This window comes from Syngnathus leptorhynchus, chromosome 3 (assembly GCF_054491065.1).
Source record: "Syngnathus leptorhynchus isolate UIUO chromosome 3, UIUO_Slep, whole genome shotgun sequence".
Lineage (NCBI taxonomy): Eukaryota > Metazoa > Chordata > Actinopteri > Syngnathiformes > Syngnathidae > Syngnathus > Syngnathus leptorhynchus.
In genome coordinates, this window is record NC_141197.1 from 6,861,726 (window position 1) to 6,885,316 (window position 23,591).

At 39.3% G+C, this 23,591-nt stretch overlaps 1 protein-coding gene across 1 annotated transcript in view; it reads left to right on the top strand.

Moving 5' to 3' along the window:
- The first annotated feature begins 980 nt into the window (after positions 1 to 980).
- The window catches only part of syt7b (synaptotagmin VIIb), a 65,505-nt gene continuing 42,894 nt past the window's right edge, over positions 981 to 23,591 (top strand). Inside the window, exon 1 of the mRNA XM_085907190.1 lies at positions 981 to 1,171. Within this exon, the coding sequence (XP_085763316.1) occupies positions 981 to 1,171 (191 nt within the window). The remainder of the gene's footprint in view (positions 1,172 to 23,591) is intronic.

The window sequence follows — 23,591 nt, forward strand, 5'->3', positions numbered from 1 at the left end:
CAGAAATTGAAATATTTGTTGCATGGCTATAAATCATAACGCCTACGTCGTCCGTTGCATGATATTTTTCTATATGTGCCCTGCCAATGACTTTTCTTTCTTTCCTTCTTTCCGTTTAATTGGGTGATGGGGAAAAAAAAATCTTATTCTAGCCAACCACGTCTACCAAAACATTTCACTGTAAAACATTTAAACCTCATAATTAACACAAACAGCAAGTAAAGATAAGATTGCGGTTTAGCATCATAGCAAACTTAAAATTTTGTGATGCATGGGCTCCAGACAATCACTTGTCTCATTCTCCACTTTGAATTAGAAGAATTACAAACACAAGAATAACTTGCGATGGCTACGACGTTACTTCATGATACTTATCTGGGTGACTGTCGATCGCTGTGTTGAATTGGACACTAGAGGCCACCGGTAAGCTGCATTTAGACACATACGGCACCCGTGGACGTGAACAGTTTAGTTGATGTGCTATTAAATCGACTGGACAGGGCGACTGACCGTAATTACATGATGATTACGGCGAGACTGACACTTTTCGTGATGGGAACACCTGAGCCAAGCAGAGAACTTAAACCCCGCGATTGAGAACGCGTTATTTTGTGCGTAAAAGCATCCTGCGCGTTCACATTTCCACATTAACACAATTATTCCATCCGTTATGGAGACCGTGCTTATAATCGCAATAATAAATTAAATGGGAACTGTTGGTGACAGGAAAATTAAACGATTCTGGCATCTTCGTATTTTGGTGTTCAACTACCCAATATTCTTTCTGTTTTCCATTTAAAAAAATGTGGGTTCAAATTCTAAAGGAAGCAACATGTTATGGAATCAGCATTCTGGGCGTTGTTACAGCTCACAGCTCGTGCAACAAAGCATATATGCATATAAAACACTCATGTATTGTCTTTTATAGGTTGTTGTGTTTTTTTTATTTGTCATCTGCGGTCACGTATGAGAATGCGGGGATGAGGAGCAAAGCAGATGAAAGGACCAACACATGTAGCGGGCGCGCGCGGATCCCGTCGCCTCCGCCTCGACCTCCTCCCGACTTTTTTCACGTCACCCCGCCCGTCTGTCTGTCGGATCCTCCCTCAAACCCTCAGGAATCATCCCCGGGAGCCACTCGGGGCAGGGAAAAGAGGAACGGAGGGGGAAAGTGAGAGAGCCAAAAATACACGCAGATCACCTAGACTACCTGCTCCGGCTCAGCAAGGGGAGGAGGACGCACAAGTGCAGGCGCGTCCACGCGTGCCAACCGAGCTAGACAAGAAAAGGACAACAACACATCGAAAACTGGAATGAGAGTTTAGCTTAGACACTCTTTGGAGCGAAGAGCTCATCTTTGCTGCGAGAATCAGCCTAAATGAGTACACACTAAGAAGAGTCATGCATCTCAACAGAGAAGAAGATAACAGCGGTGGTGAGTAAAATACATTTCTATAGGCACACTATATTTCTCATGAGGAATTCTCTTATTCCATTTTAGATAGTTTAGAGATCTCGCGCTGGTTAGCAAATGCCCTTGAGTGTGTCACGTTTATGTCAGGCAGTGATGCTGGGGGTCACTGCAACAAGCTGCCAACTGTCATCCCCGATTGCTCGTCTGCCCCCGCCCCCCCCAAACACACTCACAAAACGTGCATCGCAGTGAGATGGGATGTTGCAACACACCCGAGGTGTCAAGTCAGTGAAGCGGCCGCTGGAGCACTTGTTGTGCCCATTGTGGCGTCTACCACAGAGGTGGCCGAGGCACAACATCACAAGGTCATCCACACTCGGCCATATTAATGAGCAGTCTGCATGTTTGTGTGTCTCCCAGTTGCGTGCATGGATCTCTTGTTGATGATGATGATGATATGCGCATGTGTGTGTGAGTGAGTGTGTGTGTCTGGCTGGAAGGATGGTCTATCTTTGTGGTCAGATGGATTACGCTACAGAGTGAGACAAACATTTCCATCCGACAGAGTAAATAGATTGCCGTGCATCTGCCCGGGCCGGGTCACCAACACCTGCTGCTCATTGTTGTCTTATAAGAAAAAGAGGAAGCACAATTGTTTTAAAACGCACACACACGTTCCCAATCATCATCTGTTAGACTTGCGGTAAGAGTCAGGGGTCCCGTGAGCAGTTAAGGGCATATTTCCAGAATATAGTCCTATTATTGTTTCCACTCAGTGCACCCATACCTGCCACTTTTTTGTGCTTACTCATTTACTCAGAATGAGGACACTTGAAACATCACTTTCGCAAGAACCACACAGATAAGAGAAACTCGGGAAATACCAATAACTGACTTTAATTATTCAGTATGACAAATCATCAGCATGTGCATTTGTGTATGTGAATGATATATCATTAGTAGATCCATTTGTTGCAACATAAGTACAACCACCACTATTCTCACTAATGAGCTGCTTGCTAATTATGATATTATGAGTCTGGCAAGGGATTGCTACATTTTTAGTATTTATTTGAAGCTGCCAAGGTTTATGGCAGCTACTTGCTGAGAAAAATGCTGGTTGGTGGTAACTTTTCCATTATGTCGTAAGCCCTTCAGTGATTCACTAATGATGAAAATTCTGATTAATCAAATAATCCATATAGAGACAGCTAATTGCACTTGAAATATCAGTAGAAATGACAGTAGCTGTATTGTGTATAAACGTATTGTGTGTGCTTTAGTGAAAATCAAAACTCAGTAAGAAAATGTCATCCCACCGCTTTAATATCCGACAGAAACAGAGATTTTTGCTCAAAAGCATTTGTTTGTCAAAACAAATCAGAAGAGAGGCTTGTAATCTTTACATAGCTGATGTTGTTGAACTGTAATTCCAAAAATACTTGTGACAAATATTGAAATTGTTTTCAAAATGCACTTTAGGACAAATTCATAGGTGATGCAGGTCGATGACGAAAACACAAATCCAATCTTGTTCCATATTTTAATATATAGTTAGCATATTTTAACCAGCATACATTGCTCAGTGAGTGTAAAGTCTACTTTACTTTCATCTACCCAGTGAATTAGATTTAAGTCATTGATTAATTAATTTCATTTTATTATTCTCGTTATACTTGTAATCAACATGCTCAAGTGGTTTTAAATATGCTGTTATTAGGTCTTTCATTAGGTCATGTTTTGTGGATGCTTGGTTATGCATTTTAATTGTATTTACCTTAGGGCATCGTAACAGCTCCTGACATCACATCACAATGTTTATGAGGAGGTTTTTACAGTATGGGCTCTCTATGTGTGCATGGTTAACTTTTGCTCTTGCTGCGGTTTCAGTCCAAATTATACTTTTATGTATTTCTTAGCAAAGGAAAAATGAATTGTAATTTTGATTGGACATTTATAATCAATAAGATAGAAGATACAAAGTGGGTATTTTGCGTTGTAGTACTTGTGCGGTAATAGGATTTATCAATGTTGTCATCTCTGTGTAATTGTCAGAAGTCAAGATTTCTCCATGCAAAATGTTTAATAATTTATCGAGGAACGATCAATCTTCGTCATATTAGCAGACCCCACCCCCCACCCCTTAGATAAACACTACATTATAGAGGTACTGTATGGAACCATTAGCTGGTGGCTTCATGTACGCGTGTTTCATTTGCATTCTATATATGAAGGGGTGGAAATCTGCTCTGGAGGGAGTCTTGAAGCCTCCTCACGTTTCAAATGAAAAAACACAAAAGTCACTACATATGTTGCTAGTGTGCATTTTTGAAAAATAGGCATAAAATATAGTCACTAAGTTCCACTGTAATTTTCAGTCCCCTAATTTTGATCATAATGCTAATTAAAATGCTTATTGGCATTCTCTTTTTAGATAAAGCAATGGTGAACAGTGATGCGTATGCTTGAGACAGACTGCCCCCCCCCAAAAAATACATTTTTAAATCATTATTTTAGCATGACAACAAAAACCAATGATTTGAATTAGCCCGTAATACGCGGACAGAAATTCTTTATCTCGTGTATTTTATTGGAAGAATTTCAAAGGTCAAGCTATATAGAAACTGTTTTATGTTGTAAATAAATAAATAAATAAATAAATAAATAAATACACAAACAAATAAATGAATATGTTAATTACAAAATTTGCAAAAATTGAACTATTTCTCCCTTAATTACTTAAGTCCTTAAAGTCGCAACTGGCAGTTTGACCCCATTTTGTTCAAGCATTTCAGTGCGCTAGTGCACACAACAAAGTTTGGCATTGATGAAAGAGTTTACCGTAGAAGAATATGCTTGATTGCTTGATACCCACTGTGATCCATGTCATCAACCCCATCGGACATCTTTATGATAAAATGGAACAGGAATTGTGTAACAGGACTGCTTGTCCAGCATCACTAAGGTCTGACCTCACAAATACAGTCGGCCTGATCCCACCTGGGAGTTACATTCAATTGACAAATACACCTTAAGACAGAGATGTCAAACTCATTTTTGTCACGGGCCGCACCATAGTCATCGTGTCCTTCAGAGGGCCATTATGACTGTCAACTCCTTGTAGTATAGGCTGCACAAAAAACTGATGTATAACTCGTTTTGAAATCAGAGACTGGTAAAAATTGTTCAATTAGGGTTAGGGTTACAATTTGCAATTTTTGTATTGACACATGAAGTTGATGTACAATTTGTCTTTGCGGGCCACATAAAATGATGTGGCGGATCATATCTGGCCCCCGGGCCTTGAGTTTAATACCTATGCCTTAAGATCTGACATGTATCCCAAATCGGAAACTAACTGCCAAATGGGGGGTGGAGTTGCTTGTCTACATTCCTGATCACAACATATAAGCTTCGCTACCTGTTAATGAGGACCACCGGTAGAGGTTATTTTGCAGTGGCCTTGGAATCTCAAGTTTCAAACAAATTGTGAACGAAGGCCAGGCTATAATTAATCTGATGGGAGCGAGGTGGATCACTATAACCCTGAGCCACAACATTAGTAGGCAAGTTAGATTTATTGGTAAGTGATGTAAGATGCCGGCGGCTCGGTGGGGCACTGGGTAGCACCTCCGCCTCACAGGTAGGAGGGTGCGGGTTTGATTCCACCTCCGGCCCTCCCTATGTGGAGTTTGCATGTTCTCCCCGAGCCTGCGTGGATTTTCTTCGGGCACTCCGGTTTCCTCCCACATTCCAAAAACATGCTTGGTAGGCTGATTGAAGACTCTTAATTGTCCCTAGGTATGAGTGCGAGTGCGGATGGATGTTCGTCTCTGTGTGCCCTGCGATTGGCTGGCAACCGGTTCAGGGTGTCCCCCGCCTACTGCCCGATGACGGCTGTGATAGGCTCCAGCATGCCCGCGACCCCCGTGGGGACAAAGCGGTTCAGAAAATGGATGGATGGATGATGTAAGATGCATTACTATCTTGTTCTGCTGTTAGGTGTATACTTTACAGTAAAAGAGCAATATGATAAATCATCACATCAAAATGATGGCCAGGGTAGAAAAGTCACAAAAGATGGAAGCAATATAAACACAACGGGGCTCTGCGGTGTATGAAAAGTAGTACCGGTGAGGATTCACCAAAAAAAACTCTTTTGCTCTGTTGACAGTCCCTTTGTAAAAAATAATATGAAGTAGTCATTATGGTGATTCTACTCAACTTTTTTTCTGGCATGGTGTGAAAGAACTGCAATTTATTACGACCCCTCCTTTTTCACCATATGACCAAAAGTAAAGGAAGGGAGGGAGCATTTCATTTCTTATTCATATTTGTATTACAATAATAACGGGCATAAAAATAGCTTCAATATACCCCTTGGGTCTAAAGATCCATTAGTCTGCTCTTTGGATAATGAGTATGCATCCACAACACAATCAAACAAGCGAGATCAAAATGATCCACTATGTATGCCGGTTTTCTCGCCTGAGTCTTCAAACTCAAGAAGGGGAAACCAAATAAAACAGCAGAAGAAGGGAAATACTAATATTGCATCCACTTGGAAGGTAGACACATCTGCTCTGAGTGTATCAACTCCAAAGTTGAATAATGATTTGCGTCACATTCCATATGTGTGCTCATGCATCACTACATTCAGTGTAAAGAGAATTCTATGGAAATGCCTCTACAGTAACACCGTGGCGCTAAAGACAGAAATATGCATGATTGTCTTCTGTCTTTGTTGTGCCTCCTCTCACTTGACCCCATTCGGCAGCATTTCTACTTGTACTTTTTGCTTTGCAATTATTGATAAGTAGCCGCTGGAAAAAAAAAAAAAAAAAACACAAACAGAGTGCCTGGCATGAGAAGCCTTTGCAATCTGGATGAGGTTGCATCAAGGAAGTAGCCTACTAAGAGTGTGGGATGAAAGTCTTACTGACAAATATAGGGTGCTGGTGGACCAGAAATAGATAACTGGAGACTGAGGCAGAGGGAAGAAGAGAGGCAGAGTGTAGATTTTCAGAGAGGAACGTTGTTACAGATCCTGAAAGTAAGTGCTTTTGAAGAAAGAGACACACACTCTGCCTTTTAATTTGTGAACTCATTGAAGCAACAAGGGTCTCCAGACGCTGCACATGGTGATGATGAGACAAAGGTAAAGAAAGGATCCAACTACAGAATGTTGAAAAATGGGAAGATTCTTTCAAAGTTTAGACGAGGAACTCCCAGTTAATGGACGGCACTTGCGCACAAAAACTGGCACATCTTGATTTTTGGCCGGGATAAGTTTTGTCTCTCTTGGCAGGTCGCTATCCGCCACGGTGTGTGTTCTGGTCTTCTTCTCCCGGAAACTCTGTAGCTCTATCAACACTTCCATCTTCATATAGTCCACATCTTCAAAATAGTACTCCTTGATGACACTTAGAATATGTGAAAGAGTTAAAAAAAAAAAAAATCACATGCAGCCAGGTTGGATGAAGAGCGTTTGTTCTTCTCGGTCAGGAACTGTCAGATGCTCATAAAATTGTGCTACAATTCGCACTTATTCTCACGCGCCAAATGAAGCAACCACGGGAGTAAAAGGGTAAACACATTATTTAGGTGTGAAATTGTGCGTTTGTGACGCTAGTTATTTGTAATACACTTTTTTCATACAGTGCATTTACTACATTACTAATTAAACACACTTAAAGGACTCAGACGTAGTTGTGTGTAAAGCTACAACTCCAGTGACTCTGAGTTTTCACGTTCAAATTATTCACTTATCTATGGTAAAATGAATGACTATTACACCTCATTACAACTGCTGATAGATCAAACGTCTGGAAGAACAAAACATTACTGGTGGTAGTTGTACTAAGTTCATTTTGTTTTCACTTGGGCGGAAGTACAAGCCGAAACATGTCAGGTAATGCAACCTAAAATAAAAGAACCAGTGAAGTGATTACTGGTGGTCACTTTGTTTTGGGCAGCTGGTTGTAGTAGTGGATATAATAAGCAATCAGGAATCATTGGTCATTAGGAATCTGTCAAACGTATTGAAGTAATTGCATAATTAGAGTGTGCAGCAATTTGGGGAAATGAGTTTTTTTTTCCTTGGGGCTTTTTTACAAAAGTGCTTTTTGGTATAAAGAGCGACGTCAACTAAGTTGAGCAATGTCAGCTCAATAGCACAAAAAGGAGTTCAGAACATTCAGAAAGGGTTTACCCTATTCCATTCATAATTCTATATCATCAACTAGTGTATTTTTTGGTTTCCAGCTCAATTAGTGAGAACTGTGAGGACGAATAATTTGTCCAGCCCTTCAATTGGCCGGTGACCAGTCCAGTGTGTACTTCACCACTTGCCCAAAGACAGCTGTGATGGACTCGCTCTCATCCGTAACACTCTGCATTCGAAAAGATGGATGGATTGATGTTTTGTCTAAGAGTGGTCTTGTCAAAGAAGGGCTCAGAGAATGAGGCAATTTGTGCCTTGTCTCAGGTGTAGGCTAGAGTGCTTGTATGTTATGTTGCATCAAATGTAAGAGAGCCACTCGGCTTCATCCCACATTATCGAATAGGTTACAAAAAAAATCAAAGTGGGCATTAAGTGGCTTGTTGCTCTTTGGCTGGCTTAATGACAAAAGGTAGAGGAAGTCTATATACACTCAAGATAGGCTGTTATAAGAATAGATATCAGCAGTCTAGCCAAGAACAGATGGTGAGACAGAGTTACACATAGGCAGACATCATCCTGCCAATATAAACAAGGCAGACACATTCAAAAGCAGACCTGGACTTGAAATAATTGTGATGAGGGATTGCGAGACATTGCGTTGCTATCACTGTCACCCTCTTCATTTGCTCCCACATTTATTTATTTATTTTTTCACTGTTTTCTCTAGACTTCATTCTGCCTCTACCTTTAGCTATTGCATCATTCTGGAGTGCTCTGTCAATCCTTCTGAAAGATCACTAAAAGGTAGAGGTGCCAAGTTACTACGTACAAATACTGCGTCAAGGCGGAATTTGGGATTTTTAGAATTTTTACTTCTGCTCCTGAAAATGCAAGCAGGAAAGACCAGTCAATCCTTGTACATCACTTGTCTAACCAAGTCTTGTTAAACCCTAATATCTATATTTGTACTTATAATGGACTTGAATACTGTCGTGTCAACCAGAGGTGAATGCCGCATTCGCTCAAACAAGCAACTTGCAATCAGCTCCAAACCTCCCAACCTGCAGGGGGCAGCGAAAGATTAAACTGTCAGACAAAGACAAAACAGTCCAACCCTTGAGCCCTGGAATCACCTATATACTTCCTGTCCTGTAGCCTGCATGGCATGAAGAGCAGTGAACAAAGGAGAAATGAAACAACAAAACATCATCATGACATCACTCAGCTCACGGTCAAGACGCAACTGGTTTTCAGCCTGAAATACAATCAACATTACAACCTTAAATGGGACCTAAAAGGAATGCAAACCCAATTAAAGGTAAACTAAATGAAGATTGGAGTTGTCCCTTTACATTCTTCAGACCCGGCTTTTTTCAAATTTAAGCAAGAACTGGGTGAAACATTGACATAACTTGACAAATACTTTTGACACCTTCATAATTAATCGTTAATAAGTTTACACATAAGTCGCCCCTGAGTATATGTCACACCTCCGGCCAAACTATGAAAAAAAATGTGACTTGTAGACCGGAAAATACGGTACATCTATTCCTGACTGGTAAATTATTCATTACAGGTGGTAGGGAGGCAATTAAATAAGATAATACAAAGAAGCTCTCAGGGGCTATTAAATGTCACACAAACTTCACAGTGAATTAAATTTAGTCTGATGCACATGAGTATTATTTGGAGTCCTGGTTTATCTGGCAGGGAGGAGGGGGCCTGTTGTGAATGCTGACCTTACAGCCTTACAGAGACTACAAATGTGTGCAGCTGCTGTCTCTGACCTTAGTAGGTAAGCGCTCAATATTCTGTATCCTACTGGCCCAAAAAAAAAAAATACACTTTACCTGGATTTCATTCCTTGTCTTAAATCTGCATGTATGTGCTTAAATGAAAGAACTTTCATCTGGTGACTTTTGAGCCACTCTAACATTTCTCTCTATTTTCGCACATCTTTTAGTTTTTCATTGACCATCATCACATACAATCTAAATGAGTGATTCCAACAACTTGTAAAAAATTGTAGCAACCCCTAACTATTATATGTATTAAAACATTTAGCATGGAAATTACATGAATGCAGTAACTAAAGTTGCAATGGGAAGCATGTGAACCCTAAATTACTGCATAAATTCTTCATAAAATGTCATTTATTTTATATAACTGGCCAGATAATACAGAGTGTGCCTAAAATGGTACTGTAAATGACTCCATAGTTATCAGCCAATCTCTTAAAAGCCAATGCCACATAGAAATGAGCTACAGAGCTCAAAAGAATGAACTACTTTTCTATTGAGACATTGGGAAGAGAGGACTCAATGGAGAGAGATAAAAGTCCAAAATCTCAAAAATAATTTGCATGACAAAACAAAGCTACAGAAAGCTGAAGCAGAGCTGAAATATTGACTCTTACAATGAGCCAATAAGCGAGCGGAATAAGGTATTTTCTTTGTACTTCAGAAAAACCAGAACTTTGCCTTGATTTTGGAGCTGTTGTCTTGTTCATTTGTATTTGGTGTTTAAAGACTGAACATGATGACTGATGACTTGGGAAAAAAAACAAGAACTCCATCAAGACATTTTGCAGACCATCTGTCTGCCTGTGAAAGCTGAAGATGAATGATGCAACAGGACCCAAAACGCAGAAGTGGTAAAAAGAATAAAACATCCCTTTTGAAATAGGCCTGATGCCAACTCCATCGAGATACTGAGGCATGACTTCAAGAGAGCAATTCACAGCAGACATCCCAAGAATATTATTGAACTAGTTTTGGAAAGAAGAATAGTCCAGAATTGCTTCAGTCTGTTGTGTAGGTCTGGTCTGTAACTGCATTTGGTAGATTTTATTTCTGCCAAAGGTGGCTCAACCAGCTATAAAATGCACAGATATGCAACTTTGCAGGTTTTTTACAGCCTGCACTGATGTTACACATGTTGTGTGACGTATCATATGGTATTAGTTCAAGAAACTGGTTATTGCCTATCCCGTTTATTATGCTTCGAAATTCAAATTTACAAACCTCCCAGAAACGTTATTCCCCACCGAATAGGAATCACTGTTCCAAAAGAACAGAAAACCTGTTAATGGGCTTTCCAACCAAATAGAAAAATGACATCTGTTTTGTGCTACTGCATCAGTCTTCAGAATTCATTTTCTCTTTGCTCCAAGCCCTCTCAATAATATTTTTTGTGTTGTATAGAGGCCAAACCTCCAGGCTTTGTTGTTGGACAAGATGGCTCACTTGAAAGAAACCTTGTGGGAACGATGCCAAGTGCCTTCAAGTTTTGGTTGCTATGTGTTATTCTCTCTGGCCATCTAGAGGACAAATACTGTAAATTTAATTAGTTTCCTCTTTCTTCTCAATGTGCATTTATTTTAGTGGTAGCGCATTTCTCTTTGGGACATTGTTTTGCTTTCTAAAAGGGGAATGCAATTGCTGGGGTGTATAAGTAAAGGGATATGTTGTGGCACTATTGTAAAATGTCCTGATGCCTATTAGCGGGTAAACAAGAACAGTTAGGCAAAATGTTTTGTAATTCCTTGCATTTGAAAAAATATATAATCGAAATTATTTACAGTTTGGGGACTGACGTTGATAGTGTATGGCTTCCTTTCATTCATCTGTATTCCACTCATTTCTGCAGTATAGCTCCTATTGTCTTGACCTTTTGGGCAGGATAGTACTCTGAAGAAGCAGAAAGAAACAAAATATGGTTATCATACAAAAAGTGTCATTTTTCAAAGCTCGGAATGCGAAAGAACTCACAACAATATCAAGAAATTATATCATCTGCCTCAACCAGCACAGTAACACTGATGATTGCTATTACTGTGTGTGGTTATCGGCCATCAGTGACTTCTCTCTGGGGAAATGGAATGGAGAAATATGAGGGCACCTGTTTGTTTACAGGTTAGCCTAATGGAGAGTCCCATCACACAAATGAGGATGCTTGCTCATGCACGCATCTTTGCTGGCAATGAGGGGACGACACCATCTGCATCCTTCTATATAACAATGTCAGGCACAATTGTGACTTATGTGCATCTCTCAGTCGGTTTCCTTCCGTCTGATTTGAATAGATTGTTTAATTTTTCATAATTGATCAAGACCTCCACAGCTTTTAAAATGCAGAAATTATGGTGATGAAAAGAAGCCAAGAATAGTGAGGGCGGGAAGAGAGGGGGAGGGGATGAAGTGCAACAGTGGTATGATTTAGGAGACAGGCAAAACCAAGGTGATCCAAAGAGTAAGAAACGATGGATTGAGAAAATTGGATTTATGGCTGGGCAAGAGTGCTCAAATAGCTTCGTAGCCTTGCAATGCTGAGACCAAACCAAGCTGAGACCAATGTCTCCTTTAATGTGTGTGCATGCGTGTGTGTGTGTGTGTGTGTGTGTGTGTGTGCACTTTGGATATATATATATATATTTTTTTTTTTTATATATATATAATATATACTTTTAATATTCTAATTCATTTTTTCTCTGTCTACCTGTCTGAGTCTTTGAGTCACAATACATCAGAATTTTGCTGAGTCTGCGCCTCTTGATATTGTCCTACACTGTGGCGGCCCAGAATCACTAAAACACTGACAATGTTCTTGAATCAGACACAGGAATGAAACACATCGAGGCGGAGATGAATTGTGGAAAAAAACATACTGTAGAGCTAAAGGGAGAGAGAGAGCAATAATGCAACAGAGATAGGGTCTCGTGCGAAAGGCTAAATCGTGTGTGCATGTGTTTGGTAATGATAAAAGACAAATGGGACACTGCAGATGAGTCAGGAGGCAAAATGTTTGTTTTTTTCACAGTGGATTTGAATTTAGTGATTGTGGTTTCAACTTTTGGCGGCTTGGTAGTCGATTGATGAGCGCTTCCTCGAGGTTGTAGGTTCGATTCCGGCTCCGGCCTTCCTGTGTGCATGTTCTCCCTGTGCCTGCGTGGTTTTCCTCCGGGTACTCTGGTTTCCTCCCACATTCCAAAGATATGCGTGGTACTCCGAATCGACACTACAAATTGTCCGTAGGTGTGAATACGAATGGTTGATTTTATGTTTGTCCTGTGATTGGCATGCAAGCAGTTACTACAGGCCTACTGCCCGAAGACTGCTGCGATAGGTGGAAAAGCAGTTCAGAAAATATTTCTCAAACTTGCATAAATGTACATATGAGAATGTGAACTTAATAGAAATATATTGATGCTTTCCCGCGTGGTACATGCTACCAGTGATAAAATAAAAAAGATGGATGAAACTATTTTTAACCAAAACCTTAACCACACAACAAACAACCGTACTTTATGGAACCAGTGTAATAATGAAGAAGCACAGTATATACCTATTGAGCCTTGAGACACCTTGAGATGCCGTCAATTCACCCTCCACTGCAATAGAAAGACTGTGACCTCTGGGACAAGAAAATATGTTTTGATGCTCCACATATACTGTGCTGTATTATTTATTTCATTTGACCACGCATGATGTGTTTGTCAAGGAAGAAGCGTTTCGCTCTGGCTGCTGTTGCAGTGATAATATAAAGTAAACTGGCAAGAAATAAAAGTAGAGTCTGGAAATTTCAGAGGCTGTTAGTTTTATTCATTGACTGCATTGCTGTATTAGACTTTATGGCTTGGCAGAGACAGTTGCCGGCTAAATCTTGCTTAAAACTGGAATGGGGTTAGACCATTGGATGCCCTAGGCAAAAATGACGTTGGGCAGGAGAGACACCCTGAAATAGTTGCCTATTGTGCAATTTGGAGCGGTCAATCTGCCTACCCTGCACGTTTTTGGGATGTTGGAGAAAAGCAGAGTACCTGGGAGAAAACCCACACAGGCACAACGAGAACATGCAAACTCCAAACAAGGAGGGCCGGAGATGCAATCGAACTCTGCACCTCTGAACTGTGAGGCGAGTGGCAACAAGTTGAGGGTGTACACCGGCCACTGCTTAACGTCAGCTGGGATAGCGGCCCTCATGAAGAAAACGACTCGATGGATGGGTGGATGGATGGATGGATGGATGGATGGATGGATGGATGGATTGGGTGGATTGGGTGGATGGGTAGATGGGTGGATGGGTGGATGGGTGGATGGGTGGATGGGTAGATGGGTAGATGGGTGGATGGACATATATTTACTTGTACATCATACTTTGTTTATGATATGTGTCATAAAATGAACTGATTTTATGTTGACTGCATTTTAAAATCAATTTCAAATGTAAGGAGAAAATTAATTGTGGAGGTTGTGCGGGACATTTCAAAACTCATAAGGATAATACCATAAAAATCTGATGTTTTACAAATTTGCAGGTCATAAATTTGTTTTGCTTTCATACCATTGACTTTATCTCCTCACCCTTCTGTCGCTTTCTTTACCTCACTTCTTTTTCTCTCCCGGCTTTTTAGTGAGTCATCCTGCATGTCTGAGTAATTATACACTACCTCAGGCACACTCACGCACGATTCAAATATAAACAACTTCAGTACTCGTGGGAGGCTTTTTTTTTTTCATAGTGGTGGAGAAGAAGTCATAAAAAAAAAGTCCATCGTGAAAGACTTCTCACTTGTTCTACTTCCTCTCAGATAAATGATATCAATTCTTGTTTAAGATAAACCTGTATAGTGTTTTCGTCATCTTGGAACAAAGATAGTGCTTCACAGAAATAAATCAATGTGTGTCAGTGTATAAAGTGAAAGAGAGGACCACACGTTGCATTAAATGAGAAACGTCATTTACTATATTGTGCAAGCGTGTGTTTTAATTGCTCCCGTAACAAAGGCTGTCACTATACACTATAAAACGTGATGGTTGAAATGTGGCCTTTTTTTTTTTTTAACCAATCTTGATAGTTTAAACTTTCTGTTGCTTTCAGTGTTTTGGTAAAGCTCCTTCATTGAGACCAGTCCTGTTTTGAAGAGAGCGCCCGAAAAAAAAAAAAAAATCCTCATTGTCTATTGATGTAATTGCACATGATGTGTTAAACTAACAAGGTTGGATTATTTATATAACAGGCTCTGAAAACATAAGATTTGATGGTATAATGCACTGTTTTGCTTTTCCTGTAGTTGATTATTGCTGTTGACGGGTTGTAAGCCAAGCCAAGCTAAATACTGCAATGTGCAAGCTCATAAGAACACCACTTGTTCGAAAAGTGACATCAAAACCACAGTAGCAATTTTACCAGCTAAAACAATGCACTTTAAGCCTGATTTGTTGAAAAGTGATCAGTAGGAGCATAACTGTGCCAGGGTGAGCAAAGTCATTTACATCGAATAAAATGAAAAGTAATCCAACGGGTGTCACAGTGGTTAGCTTGTCCGCCTCACAGTTTAGAGGTGAGTGGTCTGATTACGGCTCTGGGCTCTCTGCGTGGAGTTTGCAACCAATTCAGGGTGTCCCCTGCCTACTGCGCAAAGTCAGCAAGATACTTTTTGTGGGGGAAGCATATGCATTCATTTATACACGGGATGTTACAATTAATTTTGCATTAAATTCAATGCCCCCTCCCTCTGAACAAACATATATAAAATTGCTTTTGGATTATAGCAAGGGTCGCCATGGTACCAATGTGCCCCACAAGCACCTGGCCTGTTTAAAAAAAAAGTTCAGTTATCATTCAGTGATCCTTGATGGTGAGTGAAGGGTTGGCTATGATTGACCAGCAAACAGTCCACTTTTTGTTAGTTAGTTAGTTTCCAGCTCCCTGTGAACTTAACAGGGTGAAAGCATGAATGGATGAGGGTGGCTATACTTTACAAAGCAATTAGAAGTTAATTGGCTCAAATGTTTCATTTCAGAAGTGTTTTTTTCAGAAGCCCTTAGTACTCAGTACCCTAGAAGAAGCTTTGAGCTTCAAAAATTTGAATGACCTCTGTAGTATAGTATGATATATGATCAAATTATTTTACAGTGCATGTGATACAAGCCTGGCTGAAATTAGATGAATACATTTGGCAAGAGAGCAGCTCACGGTAACAGAGCCACTTACTCTATAGCTGTTCTCCTAATGCTATTTACTCAGTGTGTGCTTTGCATCCATAAATATACTTTCACCTCCAAAAAAGTGAATGTGACTGATCAGAATTTGGCTGAGCAACAGGCTCTGCGTCAGAGTAAATTATGAACGTCAATAACTAGCCGGAACTGGAGGTTAACATTGAACCTTTGCTTATAGCTGTTAGACAGAAACACTAACGATTTATAAGACATCTTCAGTCTGCCCAGAGGCCGTGAAATGAGCTAGTCAAAATTCTGAGACTAAGACTCACAGCTGCACATATATTTGATCACAGCATAACACTCAGGGCTCTATTTTCATGGCAAGTATAACACGAGGCTCTCTAAATCTGCGCAGGGGTGTGCTGGACTGGATTTTGGTGTTTTTGCAGACACATGCAGCTTGGCACGAATAAAAACAGGCATTTTGTGTCTCTGTGGACGTGAGCCGCCAGTAATCAAAGAGGCTCCTCTCATTCCCTTTAAAATCAAGTTGCAAAGAAAAACATTGTCGTTAAGCCACCATAGCGCAATTGCCAAATTCCTGAACAGGCAAAATGAGACACAACAATCAAGATTGTAATCTACAATGATAGAGCTCTCTGTCTTCCACCTGTGTTGCCCTTCAGTTAATGTGCTTACATGCAGAAGGAACAGCTCAAAGTAGACTGATGGTGCCAAGGGCAGTCGAATATTTTTTTAAATTAAAATGCCGGGATCCTTCCCAAATTTCAACGGTGTCTTCCTAGGCTCAAGAGCATAGGTGTCAAATTCAAATTCACACCATTTTATGTGGCGCATGTGTCAATACAAAAATTACAAATTGTCTTGACTTTTAAAATACAGAGATTGCTAGCTTTTTTAAAAATAACTGAACAGTTTCAGTTTCTACTCGTCTCGGATTTATCTAATTATCAGTTGTTTATCAGTTTGTTGTGTAACCTACGTTACATAGAAGGCGTACGCAGTCATAATGCCTTCGAAGGAAACTACGACAACGATGCGGCTCATGACCAAAATGAGTTTGACACCTCTGCTCAAGAGCCATTCCTGCAATATGAGTAGTTTAACCTTCTGGAAAACAAACTGATGGTTATGAAAATGCAACCTCATTGGCAAAATGTTCGCATAATCTCTTGTGATCTTGAGCCATGTGACTTTCTTCTGAAGCATGCACTGGACTCTGACTTATTTGTGACTAATTAGTGTGACTTGGTGGAATCCACTGATTATCATTTCCCTGTTCTCACATGAATTATCCTTTCATATTTATTTTCAACCAACAACATTCTCAAATGATGCTGTCTTCTGGATTGATTTGATTGGCAAAATACAGAACACCAAGGGCTCTATTTACAGAAAGTTTGTGCTAGCAAAAAAGGCTGCATATTTTATTTTGCAAGGTGCCTTGGCAGCACTCAAAAAGTCGGCACTCAAGTTGTATTTTAACTTTTACCATTGTAGAGGGTGCGTTTACTCACACAGTCACTCAAATGACCTTTTCCGGGTCCGTTCTTAGGTAAACACTAATCTTAAAATATGCTAACCGACCTTTTCAAGCGACCACGCTCGATCTTTTTGCCTCCAGCTAAGTCACGCCTTACAAATGATGTCGGATTGTTTACAAAGTCTAAAGGGGCCTACTGGAAATGAAATATTGGGTTCGATTACCTGTCTGTATCGCTGTTGTTTTATTTAATTATTTTGTAATCACTCTTTGGTCGTTATGATCATCAATACTTTTTCATTAATAAATGTCAGTTATAAGCAGTCATACATCTTGGAGGAAGTAGTTCATTATTATTTAATTATTATTTCAGATTTGAACCATAAGATTCTGGCATATATATGCAACTATGCCAGGGGTTTAACCCCACATTATTCTTAATATTTAATGTGCACCGGCAGCAAAACATCTCGAATGTTGTGCAGTGAGTGAAGTATAAAGCACTGATCAAGGTGATCTTTGAAGGACTTTTGCTGGTAGCACATTAAGCAGATTTGCCAGGCTGCTGGCAGGGAAATTAGACTCAATCACTTTGTTCAGCGTGTGCTCTATGTTGAGCCAAGACTCAAAGTTAAGGAACGACCATGTATCGTAGATCTGTCTGGAAAAACAAAGCTTGAGGTGGTTTTATTTCATTTTTCAGAATGAGGGCTGCAACACATAGCCCAGCATTTTTGTTGCACCGTTTTAAGTGTTTGATTGGCTTGCATTCAAGACACGTTAGACATCTTGGCTGACAATTTTGACCCAAGCTGAATCACAATAAAAAAATATAGCCCCTTTAATGCATTCGGTAATGAATAACTCAAAACAACAGCAATAAATAAGCAGGTTGGTTTTCTCATTTAGTGCACATGCACTGAACAAGCAACAGAACAAGCTGCCAAGCTATATAATATGACATGTTATAATTTTATTTATTGTTTGGATTAAAAATACAATATTCCAATTGCAGAAGTTTTTATATCTTGTCTACTGTGTCTATGTCACTGAAATAAAGACCTTATATGGTTCCTTTATATAATATGGTATATATCGTACAAACATAATTATACTTCATTTATATACATATAAACACTATATCATAAAGTGCTAAATTTAGATTACAGTGGGTAGGTCATCCACAAAGCCACACACACACACACACACACACACACACACACACACACACACACACACACACACACACGCACTAATCTAAAAATAGAAACCAGTGGCTTCATTCACCTAATGACATGGCACATTCACTTACTGTTGTCATGCCCCCTGGCTGATGAGAGAGCTCAGTGAGAAGAATTTGACTTTTCTTATGAATTAGAAATGACATATTAGAGAGAACATTAAATTTTTTATGACAAGGAATTTTAGTATGACTCTACCTTTAATAACAACAAATTATTTACGGCGTGGTACAGGAGGGATTCACAAAAGCCTGATTTTGCCCCATCTTCATGATTAGACTTCTGATAGCACAAGCGGTCCTTAACAGCATGCCCTACCTATAATCTTGTATTAAACCTTGTTACCCATTTTTACTTCCCCCCCCTTTTCAAACCATTAAGGTTGAATAAAATCTTATTATAATAATAATATTTTTCCATTAAACGAGGTCATGTTCTTGGCGAGAGAAATTCAGACCAACCAATCAGCAGCCAGTTCAGTCATCCCGCCTGTGACTGTGTGTCTATGTCGTCATTTGCTATTTTTACTGAAGCCTTCCTTATTTAATTATTGATGTGTGACACACATTTATGAACACTGGATACGCAAATAGTGGGCATAAATGACATACTATATCTGCTAAAACTACACTCCATGTATTATTGTGAGTTTTGTAACCATGAATTATATGACCAGTGTGTTGTTGTTTTGTGGTGGTATTTGATTTGATTGATTGATGTATCGTAATGTGTAAAAAGATCAAAAAGATACACATCAAATGACAAAAGAAAAGGCAATAAATGACGGTATTTAGCACGCTTTACATGATTAAAAAAGTGGGACGTCGTGGTGAAAACGTTGGGACCCACCCTTGACTGAACCAGGGATTTTACCTAGAGACACCCTCACAGCACACCATTAAACAAACATTTACGAACAGTGAAATAAAGATGATCCTGTCTGAAATTTACTCATAAATTGACTGAATTTAGTGTGATTTCTGTACCTGTTTAATAGAACACAAAGCTAATTAGTCAAACTAATATAAACTAATTGACACACACACACAACACACACACACACACACACACACACACACACACACGTGAGAGGAACAAAGATATTTGTTTCAAAAGAAACACAATTGGATATTTACCTGGCAACCCTGCTGATTTCTCCTAGCACACTAGGAGGGTGTTACCCCACCTTGGCTTGGAATCACTGGTCTGGACTTGTAATGAGAGAAAATGCATTTCCTTGACTGAAGTGGGCCAGAAAATGTAGGTTCATATGTTGTGAGTGAAATCCACAAATGATGATGCAGATGCTCATTTGTCATAGATGCACAACTGCCTGTTTTAATGGCATTCTTCCGAGACAGCCTGGAATGAGAGAGGATTGTTGATTCACTGAGCTGATGTCATATCACATCAGGGACATGGGGTGGTCAAACTTTTTTTGTTGCATACATATCGGTCCAGTCATCATCTTATGCTCTATTTAATAGTCTGTGCACCTTTGACTGGAACATGTTTTCATTAGAAAGCTGGTCTATCCGAGCCTCCGTAAACGGGCATAAACTGTCGTGCTACAAATTGACAAAAATAAAATTGAGGAAATTCAACGTCAAATTAGTTGTAACGGTATGTTGGATCCAGATGATTTTTTTTCCCATGCAACCACTTAATGTATTTGAGTTTTCTTCACATTTAGGTCTTTTATGCAAGACGTTTTTATGGCTTAATTTCATACGTTTTTAAATGAACTCATAAAATTATTTATTGAAAACTAAGTCCCTGTAAAAGGAACAAATATATATTGTACTGAAAAATCATGACCACTGTCTCAATTAACCAGGTCAGTTTTATATAATGGGTAATGTGTTAAAATGTCAAACCCATTAAGTGGCAACATTTAAAATGATTGTACAACTTAAAAGCTGGCTCAATGCAAAAACATGTGTATGGTTTTAAAGTAAGGTGACATTGCTGACACTATTGAGCTGAGAACCGATCAGCTGTAAATGTTGCACTCAGGTGATTCATTGTGATGTATTCCAGAAAAGCCAGACTGAAAGAGGTGTGTGGGTGTGAAGCGTGCATGTAATTTATCACAGGGAGTAAAACATAATAGGACAAGAAGTTAATTATTCCACTGTATCTTGGGATTAGAAAAGTATACTTTAATTCCAGGAGAAATTACATGCTGTCAATCTAATTAATTAGAGGTAACCACCGGAGTGACCGATTTCTGTTAAACTTCAGTGTTTAGTTAATTGTGTTCCTGTTGAGGCATCGGGGGGTTGAAAGGGATATATGCTTCATTGCATAAGGTTAACAATTAATTCCAGTTCTGTAAAATTGAGAGGGTTTTCTGCAAACTCAGATTTAACATAACGGAAAAGATGCATGAGAGTAGATAACAAGGAACTGGTGGATAATTTTGTGAGTGGTTTGTCCGGAGCACTTCACAACTAAACTCTTTTAGAAGGAGAAGGACCACGGGAGAAATTATAAATAATAGAGGAATGATGCTAATGAATTGCAATGTTGAAAAAGGGTTTGCAAGCTGTCCAAAAAAAAAACCTCAATAGGACACCGTGGATGCTCTATCTAAGAAAAGCAGAAGACCGACACCTCCTACAAAATGATTCTGATTTCATGGTGTTCATGTCATATTCTGTGGATCGGTCTTCCACCATTTGGCCCACAGTTTTGTTGAATTTCTCCGCCCCCACTGCTCACACATCTTGAGTGCATTTTACAAGCAACGACGACAATATAACACGTGTAGAAAAACAGATTGAGGTGTGGGGAAAGATGTTGGACAGTTGACGAAAAAGGTGATACTGTTGGACTGAGCATCTGTGTTGAAATTAGATTTTTAACTTAAAAGTCAATACATGCCTTAGGATGCTCTTTCCATGACCAGTTGCATATACCGTTATGAACCACAGACGCCCACTGGTTTCTAAAAATACATAAGGGCAAGAAGAGATGGATAACCCTACGGATACTAAAAACTGTTATACAAACACGGTGCAGGATTCAGAGGCTACATTGGATGCGAAGAAACAATATCACCCCACCCCCACCCACACACACAGTGATGTCCATTAGAATTTTTAAGGTGTCACAATGGTTAATAATTTTGCCTCTTTTGAATGTTCAAATTCTTGAGAATCATTTTGCTCATTTTTATTGTGACATGGTTGGGAAAAATATGAGATTATCATGGATACTTTTTTCATTCATTGTTATAGATATTTGTAACAATTATGCCCTCTGAACTGTGTTCCATAGCCTCAACACAACACCTGCAATTTACTCACTGGCGATATAATGTGTTAATAATTTCACACATAAGTCACTCCTGAGTATAAGTCGCACCCCAGGCCAGACTATGAAAAAAACGGTGACTTACATTTCGGATAATACATATAATATATTCATATAATATCCATACAAAAATAATTGTGTGAACACCCTTAGATAGCCTTGGTGCCTCCATGACCCGCTCCAAGCATAAAAGTCGAGCGACGCCACTGATTATGATCCTAGTCTTTTCTTTGTATTCCTCTCACCACCTCCTGAATTCATCGGTCCAGACTTGCAACCTTACTTCTTTGCAATATTTACAACACACAATAAAATAGAGCAAACCCAGGCCGGCAATTGTCTTTCATTTGTTGTCCAGGCTTTCATCACATTGTGTTTGGGGAAGCTGTCTGGTATCATGATGACTGCTTCTGTCAGGGATCTTTTATGAGTTTCAACATGTTGAACACGGCAAACAGCTATTTTCTAATAACATATGCTGAAAGCCTGATTCATTACATTGAAGGGAGTCAAGCCAGTTGAATCAATCTGCAAAGTGACTGGATAGATACCATCCAAGCCACATTTGTTTTTGAATCATCACCTCATGAAAGTTTGTCCAGAGAACAGATCGTGGTACTGTATTTAACAAGAGACATGGAAACAATGGATGCAACACCCCAGATGTTGTATTCTCTGTCTTTAAGATGCTCGGGGCTCAGAGTCCTGCTGGGAAACACAAAGCATGACTTTGATAAGGCTTAGAGATTAGTGGACGTCTTCAAGCTATACCATCAATAATTTCCAAGGGTTAGAAGATAGTGTGCTCTGGTTCCCGTCTCTGAATTTGACCTTGATGCTGTCTAAATCTCTGCTGATGTAATGTGTGATGAGTGGGCACTCATTAATGGATGCACACCAGAGCATACTATGACAGTGTGGCTCTGTTGTCAGAGGGATATTCTTTTGTCAAACAGACAGCACGCAGTGTGACTGATGGTCTGATGTGCGGAGACCGCTATTCAGCACAACGACAATTGCATGATGTACTGGTTGAGGCAAGTCTCGTTGTCCAACATATTAGTCTCCAAGAATAATGAGCGGCAACAGCCACACAATGTTTTCTTTTTAAATGAAATAGAATTTAAAATTTTTTTAAAACATGTTCAATTGAAACAATTTTAGACCCCTTTGAAATTGTACGTATTAAAGTAAATTTGTAAGCACCCACTTACAGTGCCTGATTACAAAGATGATGACTGAGATTAAAATAATATTCAATAGTCTTATCGAAACACTATTCCCAGTGAGGTGATGATATTCTTTTAAATTGTTAATCTAGAATTTAGTAGTCAACCTAATTAAGAATATTTATTCATTGCTGCTGACTCACGGTGTTGTTGATAAAGTATCAGATATTGCAGGACATTGATCATTTACCACTCAGAACACAACTGTTACTGCAGAATTGATTTGTTTTTACACACTGAAAATATTGCGACCTTCTTAAGGTGTTTATTAATGCCTTGCTTGGCAAAACAACAGTTATCTTTTGTTTCAGTTAAATGGCTGAGTGAGCACATTAGCACTTTTCATCCTTCGAGTGAGCACATTAGCACTTTTCATCCCTCTCAATAGAGTTTGGATTCATGTCCTTCATAAAGTCTGTCTGATTAAACAACAACAGTATGAATGTTACAATTCTGTTTCAAAATTTCCGTATTGATTGTTTTTGGGCATCGAGTTTTTGTTGTTTGTTTGAAATGTGTGTAATGTTTTGTATTTTCTAACTTACAAGTCTGTGTGCTTTTATGGTATCTTTATAGCCGTATTGATAAATTACTTTGTCTTGATTAGTCAATGCCTTAAATCAGATTTATTTGAATTACAAATCACTGGAAAATATATCGAATATATAATTTGGAGAAATTGTGGGAATATTTTTAGGATAGATTTCAACAAAAGGACAACCTCTTTTTCAAGATTCAATAGCCAAAGTACAAACACCAATTCCAGTGAAGTTGGA